Below are 20,504 nucleotides of genomic sequence, written 5' to 3' on the forward strand. Positions count from 1 at the left end.
TTTTCATATAAAAATATGAATTGATATTTATATATTTATATATATCAATGATGTCTATATATAAATATTAGTATTTTATTACTAATTATGTATTTAAAATATACGATTTATATTTTATTGTAAATGTCAGGTAGTTTTTGAAGTTTGAATTTCCCGCGGTTTCTAAAATCAGAAATGGCGGATTGTAATCCAGTTTTTTGAGGTTATGAAGCATAGATATGCAATGAAATAAATTTACTGAGGTTCTAACGTGGGTTTGTTGTAAAAAATTTGAAAGAAAAATATTATTATTAAAAATAAACAAAAATAAGTGAGTTACAATTTTGAATTTTTAAATATTTATCATACGTTTTATTTATAAATAAGTGTTTTGACGTTTAAAAAACATTGTTTTGAATAATTGCAATATTGGTACTGTGATGATTGAGTTGAATAATTAGATATGATGAATAAAAAATTATTATTTTTGTTTTTATTTTCAGTTTGACAAAAATGACGTCAATTGGAAGAGGTAGAGGTTGGGGTAAAAACCCGCAGGACAATGGACGACGACCTGGTAAACAGTTGGATCCAGTACAGAACGTAAATGACAATGACAATGAGAATGATGAGAATGATGACTGGATAGAGCGAATCAATACACTTGACATCAATGATGTTGCCGGTATCAAGAGTCCCCAGAGTCCGGTTGCTAATTTAATAACAGTCAATACATCACCAGATGATATGCAGTAAGATTCTGATTATTTTACTTCATTCCAAAAATAATATCTATGAACTATCCTATAAAAAAAATCCATATGGAAATCCAGCCTAGATTCCTATGATCCCCCATGGGGTTTTTGTATTAATCCCCATGTGTTTTCCTATAAGAACATTAATCTGTTCTTTTATTCATGTACGTGTATCAATAGACGATAGACATAGAAATTTAGATACCCCGGATTCTATAGAAATTACTTATATACAAACCCAGATTCCTGTATAAATTTCCGACAAAGAAATTCATATGTCAAGTTCTTATATAGGAATCCAGGTACTCACAGTTTCCTATGTGGATTTCCTGTATGGGAAAGATACCCATGGATTCTTATATAAATCCATACACTCCTATATTAATTCCTATAGATTCTTAAATAAATCCATACTTCTATTTATGGATTCCTATGAATTCCCATGCAATCCTACATGGATTTTTTTCGATAGGGATCGAAAAGATATGCCGGATTCCTATATGAATTTCCGACAAAGAAATCCATAAGTCCAACTTCCTATATGGGAATCCAAGTACCCACAGTTTCATATGTGAAGCTCCTACATGGGAATCCGAGTACTCAAAGTTTCCTATGTGGATTTTTATCTAAATCTATACACTCCCATATTAATTCCTATGGATCCCCATGCAATCCTACATGAATTCTTTTGGTAGAGTACACGCTAAAAATTTTATGGTAATGATTATCGTCAGATCGTGGTGAAATTCGTATTTTTTATGCTACGCACATAAATCATACAATTACTGTAATTTTAAATGTATATGTTAATATGGAAAACACACGATGGTAAAAGTTGTCATTCCGAATGCTAGATCAATATATTAATAATTGCTACAAAAACACTAGCTATTAATATATCGTATGATAATAATTGCAAGTATCGATAATATCTTTCACTATACATCAGTAGTAATAATTATTATCTTGCAGTCGTTATCATTTAAATTTTTCTGAGTGTAACTCAGAACGAAATACAATTTCAGACTGCGGGTGATGTCAGCCCTCACCAACGGTTCTAGCAGCCAACTTCACCCTGGTCTGAAATCGTTTTGTTTCATCCCCTGTCACAAGATACTATATAATCATTTATTATTTAACTAGATTGTAATAATAAATAATTTTTTTCAGGCATTTAGAAAAGGCGTGTAAGAAAGCCATCAAAGATCGAGTTTTCGCAATGAAATTGGTATTAGCGTTTTCGAATTCATCAAATGTTACCGCGCCGTTTTTGGGATGTCTTCAACCTTATTATGAAGGTAAATAGAAATATTCATTAATTTTGGAAAAATAATTGAATCGTTTATTTGAGAAACCCCTAAGTCATGTTTTTTACGAAATTGGGTTTTTTGCATTTTTGGGTTCTTTGGATGTCCCTCCATAGAAATCAATCAAAATATGCATCAAATCAGCGTTTAAAAAGAAATTAACGGGGTGATAGCAATTTTATTTAATTGAGAAACTCCATAAGTCAATGACTCAAATAAACATGCAGTTTTAGTTTTACAGAAATAATTTTTTTTTTTTTTATTTAAAATTCGCGCTTTTTTGGGAAATTAATTTCAAATGTTGTTTTATTGTTGACTGTTATATGAATAATTAAAATGTTTAAATTAATTATAATTTTTTGTAATTTCTGAGTTTCAGAGTTCAAATACATATTTAATACTTTATTTTATCCGTGTAATAGATGATTTAAGTGGAAACATTTGAAAAAACAATGATTTTATAATTTTTTTTTCCGTTTGGTTGAGAAACCCCATAAGTCAATCAACTTTAAATAATTTTTTCAAGTAGTTTCAGTTAAAAAATTAAATTTTTCTTGTTGGAATCTTTTTCAGAGGCGCCAACATTATTGTATTCAATTATTTATTTATTATTTTAATGTCAAGTTTTTCCAAAAAAATGTTTTTTGTGTTTCCTGAAAAATTTTTTTTTCTTGACTTATGGGGTTTCTCAAATAAACGATTCAATTTTACTATTTATTTTTTTACTTTAGAGTTAAAAGCGACTGGAGTCTGAAACTTTCAGAATCTTTATTTCTTGACAATATTAAAATTGTAATTTTTTTTTAGATCGTATGGAAATGTTGAAAAAAAATCGCCAGCATTTTTTAAATCTTGTATTTATTCTCGGCGAAGCATATCATCGGATAAGATACGGCAATGCAGTACCACCAAAAGTATTAGAATTACCTCTAATAGTCTGTTTAAAAATGTTATTAGAAATAGCCGGTGAAGAGGAAATCGAATTAGCAGCGACCGAGGTAATAAATCTAAATCTTAAACAATACCCTCCATATTTTTAAAAATATTCAATGACCTTTAGCTGTAATAAACTCATTGAAATTTTATTAAATAATTGAAAAAAAAAATTAAAGCTTTAATTGAAAAAAAAAACCAAGTAGTTAAAATTCCACTGAGATATAAATTTGATACAAAATTACTTACAGTTGTTATCAATTAGAAGCTTAACGAAATTTGATAAATAAATTTCAGTAAAATCTTAATGTCAAAATTATAATTCGAACTTTCAAATTTTGGTGACTAAAATTCATTCAAAAAATTTCGTTCAAATCCTAATTGACAACGACTGTAATTTTTTATGATACTGAAATTAACTGACGTCTAATAATTTTTGGATTTTTTTAAAAACGATAAATTAAAAAAAAAAAATTATATTTCAAAAAATTGCACCCATAGTTTTTTAAATTTTCTACATGTGAATATTTTTAGTTTTTCTTTTTGTTAAATTCAAATTAAATTAAATTATTTATTTATTTATTTATTTATTTATTTAAGATATCAATGAACGGACGAATGTTACAACTGAGAGCAGTGAGCGGTCTGTCAGAATTATTTATTTACGCACGAGAAGTTCTGGTAACCCGTAACATAAGCTCACGATCACGAGCGTTATTGTTATTAATAACAGACTTGACAAATCAAAATTTTATGCCGCTGTCTGGCGACTTGCAGAAGTTTTACGCTCAACAATTGGGACAGCAACTGCTTCTTGAAATGCAAGAAAATTTAAAAGGTCTTCGGATAATAACTGATTTTCGTAATAAAATTGGTAAAATATATAATTTATATCTGATTGATTATTTAATTTCAAATATATCTTTTTTAATATTTTAGACAATGATAACGATAACAAACAAAAAAATGATGATTTACATGGAATATTGATACAAGTACCGGGTAATCAACTCCAACAACCTCAACAATTACAGCCGCTACCATCACAAAATCAACGGCAAGAAATAAACTCACGTAATTATAAACCGCGTGATAATAATAGCGGAGGACCTGGAGCTGGACTGTTATTAAATTCGGTACCGCGAGCTATTCGTGGGTCTGGTGCTGCGACTGACTCAAGATTATCGTAATTTATAATTATAATAATTATTACTTACTTATAATTATTATTAATATTATAAGAAAATTTATTTCTGTCTGTGGTTAATTTAATTGAATTAATCGTTATTATCATTGTTCATTAATCATCACTATTTAAATTTTATTTAATAGCTTAAGTAATTGTACATTATTTACATCTTTTATAATTTTTACAAAATGTAATTGACGATTTTAATTACTGACTTTTTTTTTTATGTTTTACTTTTGTTTTCAAAATAATGGTGAATTATTTTTATGTACGATGACAATTGTCAATTTTTACACTTTAAATAAATAATTATTAAAAATAATTAAATAAATTATTGTCTATATTATCAAGAGAACAAGAAAATTTTTTTTTAAACTGTTAAATTTTGAGAATTTATAATTTTGATTAAACTGATTCCGATTTCTCCAGCTCTTTAGTCTTCAACGATGAGGATGATCCTCTTTTAGTCTCCAAGGTCAGTGCCCAGGAGTGAAAAAATTATTAGACAGCCGGTATCAGGGCCCAAAATAACCTGAAGGTTGTTTAGTATTAAGGTGCCTGTTTTTAAATAAATTTTAGAATTTATGGATAATTGATGAATTACAAAAGAACCAGGCGACTCTGATTAAAAATACTCATTGAAACGTATTGATAATTATTTAAATTCTGTTCAATCCATACTGAGATTTTGAAAAATATTAAATGGAATTGAAATTTCGACCATTTGAATACTTTCTAATTCTTATAATGGAATATAAAAGTATTGAAAAGAATTCGATCTTTCAGCATTTCAGAAAAAGATTCAGAAAATTCGAAAATGTGAATTCATTTTAATTTATTTAAATTTAAGTCATTACTCGAAATATGGAACTATTTTAGTATTGAGAAAGATTCAGAAAAATTAAAAATTCTCAATTTCTTTCAATTCTTTTCAATCCTACACTCGATCCAAAATATGGAACTATTTTGGTATTGAGAAGGATTCAGAAAGATTGGAAAATGTCAATTCATTTTAATTTATTTCAATTCAATTCATAATTGGAAATATGGAACTATTTTGGTATTGAGGGAAATTCAGAAAGATTAAAAACTGTCAATTCATTTGAATTTTTTTCAATCCCACACGTGACCTCAGATGACCTCGAGCTCCAACGTTCAATAACTAATGCTACCAGATCCATTTTTAACCTGAGAAAGACGACCATATTCCTCCGTATCGCCGCAATCTTGGATGGTTATCAGTCAAACTCTGAAGAGTTTACTACCTAGCTTGTTATTTTTATAAGCTCCTTAAAGTAGGGAAGCCTCATTATTTGCGTGAACTGTTTATTGAAGATGTAGACGGTCGGAGATCCGAAAGATTAGCCGCAAAGAAAAACCAGATTTCGTTTAAGATCCTAAATTTTGCCACAGTATGTTATGAAAACTCATAATATGTTGTTGTCTCAGCTATTCGTCTTTGGCAAGAACTACCACTAGAAATAATTCAATCCAGTATTATTGAGGTGTTCAGAAATAGAATATATGATTATTTATTAAATCTACACGGAAAAAAAAATAGGTGCTGCAACAAACAAAATCCTGTGGTAGTAACAGGACAAAATCCTGTTGTAGCAACAGGATTTTTTCTGTGGAAGCAGAATGTGTCCTGTTGCTGCAACAGAATTTTGTCCTGTTGCTACCACAGGATGTTTCCTGTCGCTACAACATGAAAATCCTGTTGCTGCAACAGGATTGTGTCCTGTTACTACCACAGGATTTTGTTTGTTGTAGCACCTATTTTTTTTTTCCGTGTAGATATAAGGAAAATTTCATTTGAGTAAACTTCTAAAAGCGCTCTTCTCTCGTTAGTTTAAGTTGAATCTTGGCATGATTAATAAAGAATAATCATAATAATTATATATCGAATTTGAATACAATGTTGTATCTCAGAATTCGAAATATGGAGTTTGGAATGTCATTTGAAATTTTAAATCGTCATAAATCGTCTTTAATCGTAAAATAATATTGCAATTTCTGGTCCTACATGAACATCCCTAATTAAAAAAAACGATTTGAAACAATTTGCAATGTTAAATGCCCACAAGAAGACCGATTCAAAAGTATTCAAAAGCATTAAAAAGTATTTAAAAATTCTCTTTCTTAATTGTTTTAGGAGAGGAGAGGGCAAACTAGGCCCCTTAAAAATTTCTATACGCCAATATATTCGGACGGATAATAAGCTTACCGAAATTTCTTATATAATGAGGGCTAAAATAGACCACTAGAACTGTTCATTAAATATAATTTATTAAGAAATTTAAAGACAATAAAATTACGTTTTAAAGTTATATCGCAGCAGACTATTAAAATGACTTTTATATTATTAAAATACAATTGTTTTATAGTTATTTGCAAATATGACACGTGTAAAGAATAAAAAATATCAAATCCGAAATTTTTTGAAGGGCCCACTTTGCCCCTAATTTTAATGGACGCAGCATAATGAAGTGAAATAAGTATCAAGGGTCTAAAAACAAGTAAACGCGTAAAAAAATTAATGATATTGTAGTGGTTGGTATTTTAAATTAATATCACTTATACACTACAATGATAACACACTTATATTAGAAATAATAACACCACAATTAACAGCAGTAAAAGAAAGCAAGAGCAATATATAGTTTATTGAGATACAATGTTTGCTGTTAAACTGTCAAAATAAGACTGACTTTAATCGCGCATCTATAAAACAAGAGAAGAAGGCATTTGTTTTCTAGCTATTCAAATATTTAAAAGATCAGTTTCACATTCGTTACACTACCCCCTTCTCAATAAAATTATCGTCCCGATAAAATTTGTGTTGGAAGAATCGAACTTAATTGAAATTAAAACTATTTACAATCTTCGTTCGATTCCGCTATGGTCCCAACACACCCTATCTATCACCCTACAGGGAAAAAAACACCATAACCCAAAAACAACCCTGTAGGCTAACGCAAAGATAATAAAAAAATAAAAAAATAGTCTATAGTTTAATTGAGCTAAGAATTATTAATAATAAAAAAAATAAAATATTCTGCTAAGAAGTTAATCAGTGCACGTGACTCTATTTTCCTATTCAACGAATCAAAATAAATAAAATCAAAAATGTAACCCTCCTCTTGATCGAATTGACCTTCAATGGGAATGGGATCAGGTATGGGATGGGAACAGGAACTCCTTCCTCTCCTCCTTGAAGGACTAGGAATGGACTCCTTCTCTCCTTCCCCAATGAAATTGGAAATATTATCTGCACATAATAGAAAAAAAAAAAAAACAAAACGAGTATCTCCAACATTTTATTAAATTTCATATTTAAACATATTTCATCATTACATTCTATTATTTATCAGTTGTTCATTATAAACTTTTAGTGTGATCAATTTGTTACTTTTTCGATCTTAAATGCTCAATGTTCTACCGCTCGGTCCATTCAGCTCATATGCCGATATGTTATCTCGAGCTAACACATCAATGATTACTGAATAATACACGTTGCAACGAATTTCAATTTTCCCCCTAAAAGTTCCTCGGAAACTCTCCAGGGTATCCACCTATCTCCCAGAAGTCGTGCACTACTTAAGAGAAATGTTGACTATGCCAACTCCGGATGGATCCCAAAGCTCCAGTCAGGATACTGTTGACCAGTGATAAGTCCTAAGAATTCAAACTTTTGATTTGAGCTGAGCTCACTTAAACCAAAAGAAATATCCAGTCTCTCATCAAAGGCCCAAGAATCCCGAGAACCCCTTACAACGACTAATCGTTCAGGGTCCTCAGACGGACTTCCCTCAAGCTAATAACCGAACTTAGAACATTCCAGTCCTTATAGAATCCCGGGAATCCCTCGAACAACGTTACCACCGAGATCGTTCGGAGCCCTCAGCCAGACTTCTTTCAGAATCTCGGGAACTCTTCAACAACGTCTACAGTGTGGTTATTCAGGGTCCACTGTCAGACTTCTCCTAAGGACTATACCAGTCTTTAGTAGTCGTTCAGACATCTCCAATTCTATCAGTTTGCAAGATATCCTAGACTTACTAATTGACTACAGAATCCCGGGAACCCTTTACAACGTCTACACTGAGATCGTTCAGGGTCTCAGCCGGACTTCTCTTTTATTTTTTCTTATTGATCACAAAATACGGCGCAAGACGATTTACATGCACGATTTTATATTTCCCGTTGGGAATTTTCCCGATTCTATAAACTACATTATTTAGCCTATTTTCAATTTCATAAGGACCCTCCCAATCGCATTGAAGTAAATAAATAAAATTATTTCCGTTAATATCGACTTTTCTTTTTTTTTTTTTTAATTTAACTCATGATAATAATCTCAGCAGTTTCACAAAATTTTCCTATTTATCCCTATAAAACTTATTTATTGACTTGATAAAATACTTGAGGTATTATATAGTCCAGATAAAAATTTAATTTTAATTTAATTCATCACTAAATTTATTTAAATTCACACGCGCACTTTATCACAAATTTAAAAAAAATATGTTTTCACTAAACTCATTTAATTAATCACTGAATTCACGTCTTTTTTTTTTAATATCAAAAACACGGTCGTTTTAAATCTTTGCCATTCCCGTCACGTCGCAATACAGCTATTTTTATTTTATATTTGTAAATACACACGAAGGTTACGCGCACTTCTGACACCAAATTGTAATGGTTGGTATCTTAAATTAATATCACTTATACACTACAATGATAACACACTTATATTAGAAATAATAACACCACAATTAACAGCAGTAAAAGAAAGCAAGAGCAATATATAGTTTATTGAGATACAATGTTTGCTGTTAAACTGTCAAAATAAGACTGACTTTAATCGCGCATCTATAAAACAAGAGAAGAAGGCATTTGTTTTTTAGCTATTCAAATATTTAAAAGATCAGTTTCACATTCGTTACAATATTATAATTATTTTCCTTAAGGGGCCCACTCTACCCCCTCTCCCCTAAATCATTTCTTTTAATAAGGGATTAAAAACAATTCATGACGATTTGAAATTTTCAATCCTAGACTTTTATCGTCAAATTATACTGCAATTTCTGGTCCCACATGAAAATTAAAAATGATTCATGACGATTTGAACGATTAAAAATTTCAATCCTCTTTATTCATCAATTTATGATTTAAAACGATTAAAACATTTGTAATCGTCATTAATCATACAATTAGGAAGTATTAAAATCCCATAAGTAGGGTGATTCAAAAGTATTCAAAGTATTTGAAAGCATTAGAAAGTAATTAAAATTTTTTTTTTCTAATCGTTTTAAGTCGTTTCTTTTAATAAGGGACAGAAACCGCATCATCCTGGCTCATCAATAAAAATTAGTTAAGATGTAGTTTAACTTTCATGTCATTAAACAGTTACCTGACATCCCTGAGTAGGTATCATCATACCTAATTACATGTAATCATATCTAATTACCCTGTACCAGAGTCCCTTGGAGCGGCTTAGGCATACTCTGATATTTAGTGAAGGTTAATAATGATCTCTCGTTCAATAATAATAAAAGAGAATCCGATAATTTATGACTAGACACGCCGGGGGTCTGTTGACTCTCCACTGAAGTTAATTTGGGTCATTATTAGGCTTAGTAAGCCTCTTAGTAGTAGACATTTTCAAATTTAATGACTAAAATAACGAATTTTGAAAACTTATTACATACGTTCATAAATTTATTTATTGCCGCCTTTAAAATTTAAAAAAATTTTTAGCTGATGAAAATTTGAATATGCAAACTGAGGGCAATATTAAAATTTCTTAGTTAATTTTACAATACATTGAAGTAATTCATTAAGTACAAGTCTATTCGAATCTAGATATATGAGATCATGAAATGTATGACGCGTACTGGGTCTGAATAGAATTTTTTTCTAAAAAAAAAATTATTCGCGTTAAGTTGTAAAATTATTTAATTTTCATTTAGTCTGAAATAAAATTTTATAGGGATGAAATATCACTCGGATTGTTTAATAGAGACTCTTTGCAATCCGACGTTAAGTTTGCTCGGAACACTCGGGTATAAAAATTAATATTTTATCCATAAAAATTTTAATTAACGGATTTCAAAGTTTCTATGGCTTCAATAAACATTTAAGTATCTTTTTAAAATATTTTTACAATAATTGCACATTTGGATTATTGTTAATTTAGGTAATTAGTGCAACATACATGAGGCTTAGAGGCATATTGCCTGGGTTAAATATCGAATATTTTTATCATCTTGTAAATTTATGAGGAATATGAGTTTTTAAAAACAATTATTAAACATTTTGTTAAAAGGAAAAATGAATTAAAATAATAAATATATATGGCTTTAATTTAAAAAGTTTAAATAAATATGAGGACTGGACACTGTTGCGTAAAAACTTGTGGCACGATTTTGGTGATAAATGCCGCAGTCTTTCTCCATGGTCCGCGCGAAAGTGGGGGATTAATGTGAGTTGGTCGGCAGCGCCACTATCAGTAACGTCAGTTTATTGAAACTCTTTATCCGTTTTCGTAAAAAGTAATACACGATTAATTTTGTCACGATGACTGAAACATCTGTGTCTCCCGCTCCCGTTGAAGAGAAGACCGTTGCCAAGGTCGACGCTCCTAAAAAAGCAGCAGCGAAAGCTAGAAAACCATCGGCTAAGCCAACCCATCCAAGCACTGCTGATATGGTTAAAGCTGCCATCAAAACTCTTGGTGAACGTGGAGGATCATCTCTTCAGGCCATCAAGAAGTACATCGCTGCAACCTACAAGGTCGACGTTGAAAAACAAGCGCCGTTCATCAAGAAATTCTTGAAGGGAGCCGTCACCAAGGGAACCCTGGTCCAAACCAAAGGAAAAGGTGCTTCTGGATCATTCAAACTTGCAGTCGAAAAAGCTGCATCTAAACCAAAGGCAACTAGTGTGAAAAAAGCTGCACCGAAGAAACCTGCAGCGGCCAAGAAACCAGCAGCCAAGAAAACTCCTGGTGAAGCCAAATCTTCAGCCAAAAAAGCTGCTGCTCCTAAAAAAGCTGCAGTTAAGAAACCAGCTGCAGCAAAAAAACCAGTAGCTGCTAAAGCACCAGCTAAACCTAAATCCACTGCACCAAAGGCCAAGAAAGCGGTCAAAGGTCCAACGGCTAAGCCTAAATCACCTAAACCTAAAAAAGTTGCTGCACCAAAAGCACCTAAAGCTGCAGCTAGGAAAGCACCTGCAGTCAGAAAATAAATTTTTAATCCATCTACATAAATATTTAAAAAAAAACGGCCCTTTTCAGGGCCAAACAAATTTTTCAAAACGTAAAATACTCTTCGAGTTTATTTCAACGTAGTTTAAGATATCGATAACCCATAATAGAGGTGGGTAGTTCCGGACCTGTATAGTTCCATGAACTATGTCTTTTGTCGGATACGTATCCGATCGTTCCTAAAAATTCACTTTAGTATACTCACTAGTTCTTTTTTGTCCATCACTGCCGTCATCACCAACAAACAGTAAAGCAGCAGAATAATTTTTGGTTGATGATTTCTTATGAAACTTTGAGTTGAATACCATCATAATTCATTCTCTATTTAGTATAAAATAATGTAGTTCGCCCTGAATGCGCCTTAAACACATGAGTCGCATAGCATAATGTTGTGTATAATAGAATATTTTGTATGTCTACGTTCTAAATACTGAACCTTCATGAGAATTAAAATCGTTAAATAGTTCCACGGATATGATTCCAGGAACTAGTTCCTTTTCGCTCCGGAAACGTTCCAGGTTCAATCCGGAATGTTCCCGGAACTACCCACCTCTAACCCATAATATTCCTTTGTTGAATCCTTAACAATTACAATTAGTACATAAGCTCATTGAACATTACAATGCCCGCTATGTAAAGTTTAACTGAGTTACTAATCTCCTTAGACTCATTACCTGAATTCGGAATTTTGATTTGTCATAATTTTTATTTATATGAGAATTACAATTTTATTCCTGCCATGAAATCCTATTTCACTTCATATTTAAGATATGCCATTGACTCTCTTTTCACTTGCATGAGCAAATGAAAATTTCAAATGAGCCGCTCAGATATAAATTAAAATTTCTGGACGGGAAACAATTTATTAAATGATTGAGGTCTTTATCGATGAAAACGGTTCATTTGAAATTCACTTACATGACTTTCTAACACTAAATATTTTACGACAGATAAATTCATGCCCAGAGAAAAATAAATCTGCTCCAGTAAATTTGAAAGTAGTGAGAAAATAAGACACCAGTAATTGTTATCATCAAAGAATTAGTAGAGTATAGAAGTTGGAGTACTTGCATATGTTAGAATTGATAAGTCAGATAACGTAATTATATTCGGTTATTTTTTAATAGTTGGTAACACCAATATTTATCAGGGCTCTGACGTAGATATTACATATTTACGCTGTAGGGAGTCACAGGTATTAATAACATGCTAAAGGTCAATCAATTTTTCTAACAAAGGACAACGTAATGTTCGATTTATCAATAAGAACTTAAATTGTTGGCTACTAGGGACCATTACTGAAAGTCGAAATGAGAGAAGATATATTTTAATACGGGGCACCAGCTGGTTAATGTATCATAAGCGTTAGGACCGAGTAGTTGGATTGTGATGATGAAATTAAGAGGATGTGCCATCTATTCTTTTCTCACACACATGTGAACGAACGGAACTGTCCTTGTTGCACTTACAGTAGCAACTGGAAATTTCAAATGAGCCGTTCTCAGATATAAACTGCAATTTCCGAACGAGAACTATTTCATTCGATAAATAATAAGTTTACGCATCGAATGACATATTTTGTTTAATAACTTGGGTCTTTACCTGTGAAAACGGTTCATTTGAAAATCACCTGGTACAGTCTCTTAAGGAAATTTAGGAACTGATAAATTTTCATTAAATTAAATTTATAGGAAACTTAGATTGCAACTTGAATTATTTTTTACGTGTGAAAAATTTGGTGGCCCTGAAAAGGGCCGTTTGGTTTGATTGATTTTGCTGAGTCGAATGATGAAATTAACCTCCAAAACCGTAAAGAGTACGGCCTTGACGTTTTAGAGCGTAGACAACGTCCATGGCAGTGACGGTCTTGCGCTTGGCGTGCTCGGTGTAGGTGACTGCGTCACGAATCACATTTTCAAGGAAGACTTTGAGAACTCCACGGGTCTCTTCGTAGATAAGACCGGAGATACGTTTAACTCCACCACGACGAGCCAGACGACGGATCGCTGGTTTAGTGATACCTTGGATGTTATCACGAAGAACCTTACGATGGCGCTTGGCTCCTCCTTTTCCTAATCCTTTTCCTCCTTTACCACGACCAGTCATTTTCGGAAATTTAAGAGTACGGATACGTTCACTCGACGAGAGTCGTTAAAATAATGACTCTGCAACCCAAAATGGCCGTATTTAACCACTTTCTTACGATTTCCCTCTCTGCTCGATTGCAACGAAACGGTGAATTTTTCTCCCACCTTTGAATTTGGACCAATCACAGAAACGTTCGTTAAATTATCCCCCTCTACCAAAAATAAACGAATCAGAACGCGCCACGCGGCGAGAAAGTTGACAAAAAGGCAAAAACGGGCGCCATTTTTTTAATTCGCCTGAATCTCTTGAACGTATCGCTACATTAAGTCTCTCGCTACCTTGCAATGGCTCGTACCAAGCAAACTGCTCGTAAGTCGACTGGTGGAAAGGCTCCACGCAAACAACTGGCTACCAAAGCCGCTCGTAAGAGTGCGCCAGCCACCGGAGGAGTCAAGAAACCTCATCGTTACCGTCCCGGCACAGTAGCTCTCCGTGAAATTCGTCGCTACCAGAAGAGCACGGAACTTCTCATCCGTAAACTTCCATTCCAACGTCTGGTTCGTGAAATCGCCCAAGATTTCAAGACTGACCTCCGATTCCAGAGCTCAGCTGTGATGGCTCTCCAGGAAGCCAGCGAAGCCTACTTAGTTGGTCTCTTCGAAGACACCAACCTCTGCGCCATCCACGCCAAGCGTGTCACCATCATGCCAAAGGACATCCAATTGGCTCGTCGTATTCGAGGAGAACGTGCTTAAGTTATCTCAACATCCAAAACTTACAAACCAAACGGCCCTTTTCAGGGCCATCAAATTTTTCAAATTAAGAAAATTTAACTCGTTTCTGATTTATATTGCTAATTACAATTTAGAATTTAATTACTATATTTAACCTAATTTCCCAAAAATATGATACACGTTTTTTTTCAATTGAACACTCCATAATTGTACCAGTGCAATTGTTTCAAGAGCTCAGGTAACTTAATTGTTATACTCCCCCTTATCCCGTATTCTCAATGACATTGAAAATTACTTGACCAAAGGAATCAGAATCCACGGCTAACTGTTGTAGGAAACATTCCTTATTAATTATTAATAATTATTTTTATAGATTAGTCTACTGAAAAATTTTATTAGTCTCAATACTCTAGTACTTGAACGACATAAACATGAATTTGAATTTCAGAATTGTTATTTATTTATCATTCCAGGTGTAACATGTACATTTGACAGGTTTCGTGTTTCTCAAATTTTATGAGCCTGTTTCATCACTAACTTCACCAAATTCGTTATTATCCGGGTAAAAAATAACTATATATAGAAAATGGCTCATAATCAATTATATGAAATAATGAATAAATACCTATGACGGTTTTTCGTGCATAATTATGTAAATAACATATGTTTGCACGTAATTTAATAAAATCATGAAAAATAGAAATACGGTATACAATAGATGAATTAATAAAGGCAGCGAGCTATGAACCATATAATTATATGCTTAATTATGAACAATGTATTTAATAACAAATTTCGAATATAAAAATTTGTTGTAAAATACCTGTGGGCAAAATAGAACATTACTATGGGATGGTTGGTCTTGAAGTTAAAGGTTCCACTAACTTCTTAATAAAATTGCAATATTTAAAGAACTATAAGGTAAAAGACCTACCCGATCACGTATTTGGACATCTATATTTACTAAATATTTATGTATGGGGCATTCCATGCCAAATCGATCACTTTTGACACCGACCCTTTTCGATTGTTCTGAAATTTATGTATCTTTCTCTGCAGTATTGGAAACAATTTTCAGAATTTTTTCAAATATATGTAGCCAACCAAAAAAAAGTTACGAGTTGTTTAAAAGAAATAGTTTTTTTTTGTTAAACAGCAAATTTCCTGAAATTGTCAGTGGCATTTTTTTCTTTCTATTTTTTTTTAAATGTTTGTTTTTCGTTATACCTTTCTAAAAATTTTTCAACAGATTTAGAAAACTTCAAAATTCGAGTAAGAAAAATAAAAACAATAATTACAAGTGACAATCATTGAAAAGATTTCATTATTTTTCCATAAAGTTAAATCAAAAATTAAAAGAAGCATTGAATAATTTTTTTGTATTTTTTTTTCCAAAACTACATAATTAATAATAATATCAAGGGCTCTCATTCCAACAGGCATCTCATTTTACCTTCCTTTAAGTATCGAAGCTGTTATTGCGGTGAAAAAAAAAAGTTGCTCAAAAATGACACACCCTACTCTATATATTTCTTACCAAGAAATTTGTAGTATTCTTCATGGTCTCCAAGCTGGCGAATCATGTGAATACGGAAATTCTCTGAGATGTTGACCGCATAAGCGGCTTCGTCAAGAAACGAAGTACCCAGGAATGGTAGGCAATTTTTTTTCAAATATCTAACGAACGTTAGTATGCTTTCGCTGTGGTGCTTATCATGCTCAGCGGTATAAGTCATTACAGCTATTGCGCTGTTCCACCGGTTGCTCGGGAGCAATGGAACAGTCCAGCTCCAAAAAATCCTTTCTTTCTGTGTTATTTGAGAGCTTATTCTATCGATGCAGTAAAATTCATCCTATCACTGCAATAGGGGTAGTTTTGAAGGTGTGATTTAATAATTTTAATCTTACTTTCATGAAATGAAACCATGAGCCTCGAATTTCCACCTGCTTTATTGATTTTCGAGTCGCGTTCACCAGAGCTTCGTTGAAATCGCAGACAACAGTTTTCAACGAAGCTCGAATACTGGGCATTTTTTGTATGATACAATCCCGGACTGCAGCATACATTTCTTCGGTGTTTGCACTGCACATAACGAAGAATTCCGGAACTCCCTAAAAGTGAATAATTTTGTGTAAAAAAAATGCAGGGAAAGGTGGGGCAAAACAAAATGGTCCTTTGTCATCTGCACAACAGGAAATTTGAAAAAAAAAAAATATATTATATTAAAATACACTATTCTATTAAAATATACACTGGAAAAAAGGATTTCAATTTAAAGGATCTTGAGTCAATTATCAAAAAAGTTATGGTTATTTAACAAAGAAAAAGCTATTTTTTTTAAATAACTCGTAACTTTTTTTTGGTTGAGTGAAAAAATTCTGAAAATTGTTTCCAATAGTGCAGAGAAAGATACATAAATTTCAGAAAATTCGAAAAGGGTTGATGTCAAGTGTGGTCGATTTGGTTCCATGCGTTTTGAGCACCTGACAAAATATCCCCAGTTTTGTGTCAGTTTTTTTCACTATGTTTGCTTTCTTTTCATGGGGATATTTTGTCAGGTGCTCAAAACGCCTGATACGGTTGATTTGACATGGAATGCCCCATTAATAGTGTATAGTTGGAATAATTTATAAATAAATCAAAAGTTAATGTATTTATAAATAATTCCATGATGTCAATAATATATTAGCGTAGTTAATATTTTTGACCAGATATCGATTCTAAACTGAAGAGGAATATACGTTTTGAGAAATTTGGTGGCCCTGAAAAGGGCCGTTTGGTTTAATGATTTAGATAAGGTAATTTATTTGGAGCTGGTGTATTTGGTGACAGCTTTGGTTCCTTCAGAGACGGCGTGCTTGGCCAATTCACCAGGAAGCAGAAGACGAACAGCAGTTTGAATCTCCCGGGAGGTGATAGTTGACCTCTTGTTGTAGTGCGCAAGTCTTGAAGCTTCGGCAGCGATACGCTCGAAGATGTCGTTGACGAAACTGTTCATGATGCTCATGGCTTTACTGGAGACTCCAGTGTCTGGATGAACTTGTTTCAATACTTTGTAGATGTAGATAGCGTAACTTTCCTTACGCTTCTTCTTGCGTCCTTTCTTGTCACTCTTGGTGATGTTTTTCTGGGCTTTACCAGACTTCTTGACGGCTTTACCACTTGCTTTCGGAGGCATGATGAAGGAGCGATAGATTGACTATTAGAGAGTAGTCGGACTGTGCCAAAAATTTCTTTTTCGAGGTGATAGCATAACTTTTGAATCGGTAACTGCGAAGCCAATGGAATTGCGTAAAAGTAAGTAGAGGGGATGAACGTAATCTTATTGGCGCGCTGGTACCGACGGTTTAAAAATAATAACAATAGTAATAAAATCGGGACCTGCGAGCCAATGAAAGCGCAGAGGTGGTGGAAGGGATAGAAACTCGTTCCGGATTGGGTCGCAGATCCCGATGAAAAGTTGATAACCCTCGTTTTTTCGGCGCCATCTTGTATTACATACCTAGAGTTCGCTCTGCTCACTTGTTTCTCGTTTTTTAACCTAAAAACTTATTATCATGTCTGGTCGCGGTAAAGGAGGCAAAGTAAAGGGAAAGTCAAAGACCCGTTCAAGCCGTGCTGGACTCCAGTTCCCAGTCGGTCGTATCCATCGTATGTTGCGTAAAGGAAATTACGCAGAACGTGTTGGTGCTGGTGCTCCAGTCTACCTCGCAGCTGTCATGGAATACTTGGCCGCTGAAGTTCTCGAGTTGGCAGGCAACGCTGCTCGTGACAACAAGAAGACTCGTATCATCCCACGTCATCTCCAATTGGCCATCCGTAACGACGAGGAGTTAAACAAACTTCTCTCAGGAGTCACCATCGCTCAAGGTGGAGTCTTACCCAACATCCAAGCTGTCTTGTTGCCCAAGAAAACCGAAAAAAGCAGCTCTTAAATTGAACATCAATTCAAATAAAAAAACAAAACGGCCCTTTTCAGGGCCACCAAATTTTTTAAAACGAAAGAATCTTATTTAAGTTTTATTATCAATCAAATTGATCTCTCATTACATTGACCTGTGACATCAATAAAGTTTTTATCAACTAAGTCATGAATTATCTTTGACTTGGGATTCAACATAATCTATTGTAAATGCATTGTAGTGGATCATTAGTGGATTCAAATTAAATTCAAAATCCTGTCTCCAGTCACTTTTACTTTTCCCCAAACTCAACCCATCACTATTATACAATTATTCTTAACAGGGTCATCAGATATTTTCAGCTGATTTTTTTTTGGAAACAAAACCTCTGAATATATATTACAGACTACACATTGATACACTACTGTCTAATCTAGCGAAGTGCGCTCAAATATCCTAATAAAATTCGTTTATTTAAGAAAAAAACTCTGCCTGAACTTCTATCCACTACTGGTAGGGAAAAATGGACAAACCCCTCTTGAATATATAACTTTTCATCGCTCGTAATGTTCAATATTTATGTACAAAAATTATAGTATATCAAATTCATCGGATTTACTACCGTTAGAGATTAATTTGTTTACACTGTCAATAGGAGTTCTCAATCGGGAATGAGTCTGTTGAATATGATTTCATAAATTCATGTAGATGGAATAGAGCGTTATTGAGAGGGGTTCGCCCATTTTTCTCTATTGAACAAATTAACGAACGGTACTATTTTCGTTGCCTTTAGGTAGTGAATGGAAGTTCAGGCCGAGTTTTTCTCGTAAATAAACGAATATTATTAAAATCTTAAAGCGCACTCCGCTAGATTAGACAATAGTGCATCAATGTAAGGTCTGTAGTTTATATTTAGAGGTTTTGTTTCTGAAAAAAAAAATTCAGCCGAAAACATCTGATGACCCCTGTTAAGCCAGCAATTGTTATTTACTGATGTCGGTAAGAGGGGGGAGACTACCAAAGCAACAGAAATCTGCAATACCACCGTTGATATACATGAGCTCCGGTACCTTCCATACCGACCGTCTAGAGGTGGCGCTAGTTGTATTGTCTGTGGCCGGGAACTTTATGAGACAGTGGGGGCATCTTGGTGGGGGTGGGGAGTAGATAATGTAGATTTGGGGCCTGCATCATGGAGTAGGGGATATTAAGTGGGGAATATCGGATTAAGTCTGTAAGTTCAGTTGCCTGTACAATGAGTGGAAGACATGGAATTTCTATTGAAAGTTTAGAAGCCTGTATAATTAGTGGGGGACATGGGATTGATTGAGTAGGTTTCGGAAGGCTGCATTGAAGTATAATGATGAAGGTTTCAGGATAGTAATATAAATATAGGTGAATATGAGGTTTATAATGTAGACATAGAGGTCCTTGCTTAAAGAAAGGATATTTTTTTACATTTCAGGCGACAAGCTGATGCTAGTTCATCTTTTGTCTATAGTATTGCTAAACTTATATTAAGGGTAATAAATAATATAAAACATAATTTTAAATCGCTCATAGGTTATAAGTTCTGATAACCTAAGGTAAAATATTTTGTGTAGTCTACCCTGCTTAATAAATCCGATAGATTCTTATAGCTGTATATACAAGGCCCTATACTTAACTATAGCACTTCTCATAGAACTCATTCATTCTTATAAAATCTCTATAGGAATGGATGAGAACCTATTGGATTCTATGAGATTTTCTAAACAGGGTATACACTTAAGGGCTCTCTCTCAATTACATTAGCTTGGTATGAGAATCGTAAATTTATCAAGTTTGCACCATTAAAAACCTTGTAAAGGTCGGACAAATATCAATAACAAAGGTTTATTTATCATTGTTAGTCTGCAATTGACATTTAATTAATGATTACAGTGTAAATTGTAATGAATAATTCTTTTAATGAAAAAAACATGACCTATTTTTTGTTAGTTCGGTTATCAATTGTAATTTTTTAACTCATTACTAAAGAAAGATAGAGGATAATTTTTTGTAGTTAAAGTTAATTTAAAAAATTTTAGTATAAAAAATTAGTTATTGGGTAATTTTTAATTACAGATCATATGATCGGGGAACGTATAAATTTTAAGCGAATAACATCTTCTGCTGTGTAAAATAACAATAACTCCATGTTAAAAGTACATGGCTCGATGTTTCACACCGAGGTCACCATGTAAAACCCTCGGGAACCAATGTCACAGCAGAAATTTTTTACAGGAAATAAATGCACCAGGACTCCAGAGTTACTAGACAAGCAACGGATAGTCAACGTAAAAGCATGATAATGATTATCAG

At 33.1% G+C, this 20,504-nt stretch overlaps 6 protein-coding genes across 8 annotated transcripts; 4 read left to right on the forward strand and 2 right to left on the reverse strand.

Moving 5' to 3' along the window:
* The first annotated feature begins 191 nt into the window (after positions 1-191).
* LOC130665244 (uncharacterized) lies at positions 192-4,431 on the forward strand. 3 transcript variants are annotated; one of them, XM_057465569.1, is made up of 6 exons: positions 192-310; positions 483-731; positions 1,905-2,032; positions 2,849-3,039; positions 3,575-3,848; positions 3,914-4,430. In XM_057465569.1, the coding sequence occupies exons 2-6, from the start codon at positions 493-495 to the stop codon at positions 4,162-4,164; spliced, it is 1,083 nt and encodes a 360-aa protein (XP_057321552.1). In that variant the 5' UTR covers positions 192-310; positions 483-492; the 3' UTR covers positions 4,165-4,430. The 3 variants fall into 3 exon arrangements, with proteins under 3 accessions (XP_057321552.1, XP_057321551.1, XP_057321553.1); XM_057465568.1 differs by having other exon boundaries at positions 259-411; positions 3,914-4,431; XM_057465570.1 differs by having other exon boundaries at positions 260-411; positions 3,575-3,812; positions 3,914-4,429.
* Positions 4,432-10,687: 6,256 nt separating this feature from the next.
* On the forward strand, positions 10,688-11,774 carry LOC130665246 (histone H1-like). The gene has a single exon (XM_057465571.1). The coding sequence runs from the start codon at positions 10,746-10,748 to the stop codon at positions 11,415-11,417; it is 672 nt and encodes a 223-aa protein (XP_057321554.1). The 5' UTR covers positions 10,688-10,745; the 3' UTR covers positions 11,418-11,774.
* A 1,298-nt stretch (positions 11,775-13,072) lies between these two features.
* On the reverse strand, positions 13,073-13,574 carry LOC130665255 (histone H4). The gene has a single exon (XM_057465580.1). It carries the CDS (start codon positions 13,540-13,542, stop codon positions 13,231-13,233), a length of 312 nt encoding a protein of 103 aa, XP_057321563.1. The 5' UTR covers positions 13,543-13,574; the 3' UTR covers positions 13,073-13,230.
* Positions 13,575-13,834: 260 nt separating this feature from the next.
* Positions 13,835-15,348, forward strand: LOC130665249 (histone H3). Its single transcript, XM_057465573.1, has one exon. The coding sequence runs from the start codon at positions 13,869-13,871 to the stop codon at positions 14,277-14,279; it is 411 nt and encodes a 136-aa protein (XP_057321556.1). The 5' UTR covers positions 13,835-13,868; the 3' UTR covers positions 14,280-15,348.
* A 1,488-nt stretch (positions 15,349-16,836) lies between these two features.
* LOC130665253 (histone H2B-like) lies at positions 16,837-17,466 on the reverse strand. The gene has a single exon (XM_057465578.1). The coding sequence runs from the start codon at positions 17,435-17,437 to the stop codon at positions 17,063-17,065; it is 375 nt and encodes a 124-aa protein (XP_057321561.1). The 5' UTR covers positions 17,438-17,466; the 3' UTR covers positions 16,837-17,062.
* A 311-nt stretch (positions 17,467-17,777) lies between these two features.
* On the forward strand, positions 17,778-18,279 carry LOC130665252 (histone H2A). The gene has a single exon (XM_057465577.1). The coding sequence runs from the start codon at positions 17,817-17,819 to the stop codon at positions 18,192-18,194; it is 378 nt and encodes a 125-aa protein (XP_057321560.1). The 5' UTR covers positions 17,778-17,816; the 3' UTR covers positions 18,195-18,279.
* Positions 18,280-20,504: the final 2,225 nt, after the last annotated feature.

This window comes from Microplitis mediator, chromosome 3, assembly GCF_029852145.1.
Source record: "Microplitis mediator isolate UGA2020A chromosome 3, iyMicMedi2.1, whole genome shotgun sequence".
NCBI lineage: Eukaryota > Metazoa > Arthropoda > Insecta > Hymenoptera > Braconidae > Microplitis > Microplitis mediator.

What these genes read in the sequence shown, in the direction of transcription:
- LOC130665244 (XM_057465569.1), top strand. Translation starts at nt 493, where the DNA reads ATGACGTCAATTGGAAGAGGTAGAGGTTGGGGTAAAAACCCGCAGGAC. An exon ending in ACATCACCAGATGATATGCA is followed by an intron (nt 732 to 1,904) that starts GTAAGATTCTGA and finishes AATTTTTTTCAG; the next exon opens with GCATTTAGAAAAGGCGTGTA. An exon ending in TGATTTTCGTAATAAAATTG is followed by an intron (nt 3,849 to 3,913) that starts GTAAAATATATA and finishes TTAATATTTTAG; the next exon opens with ACAATGATAACGATAACAAA.
- LOC130665246 (XM_057465571.1), top strand. Translation starts at nt 10,746, where the DNA reads ATGACTGAAACATCTGTGTCTCCCGCTCCCGTTGAAGAGAAGACCGTT.
- LOC130665255 (XM_057465580.1), bottom strand. Translation starts at nt 13,542, where the DNA reads ATGACTGGTCGTGGTAAAGGAGGAAAAGGATTAGGAAAAGGAGGAGCC.
- LOC130665249 (XM_057465573.1), top strand. Translation starts at nt 13,869, where the DNA reads ATGGCTCGTACCAAGCAAACTGCTCGTAAGTCGACTGGTGGAAAGGCT.
- LOC130665253 (XM_057465578.1), bottom strand. Translation starts at nt 17,437, where the DNA reads ATGCCTCCGAAAGCAAGTGGTAAAGCCGTCAAGAAGTCTGGTAAAGCC.
- LOC130665252 (XM_057465577.1), top strand. Translation starts at nt 17,817, where the DNA reads ATGTCTGGTCGCGGTAAAGGAGGCAAAGTAAAGGGAAAGTCAAAGACC.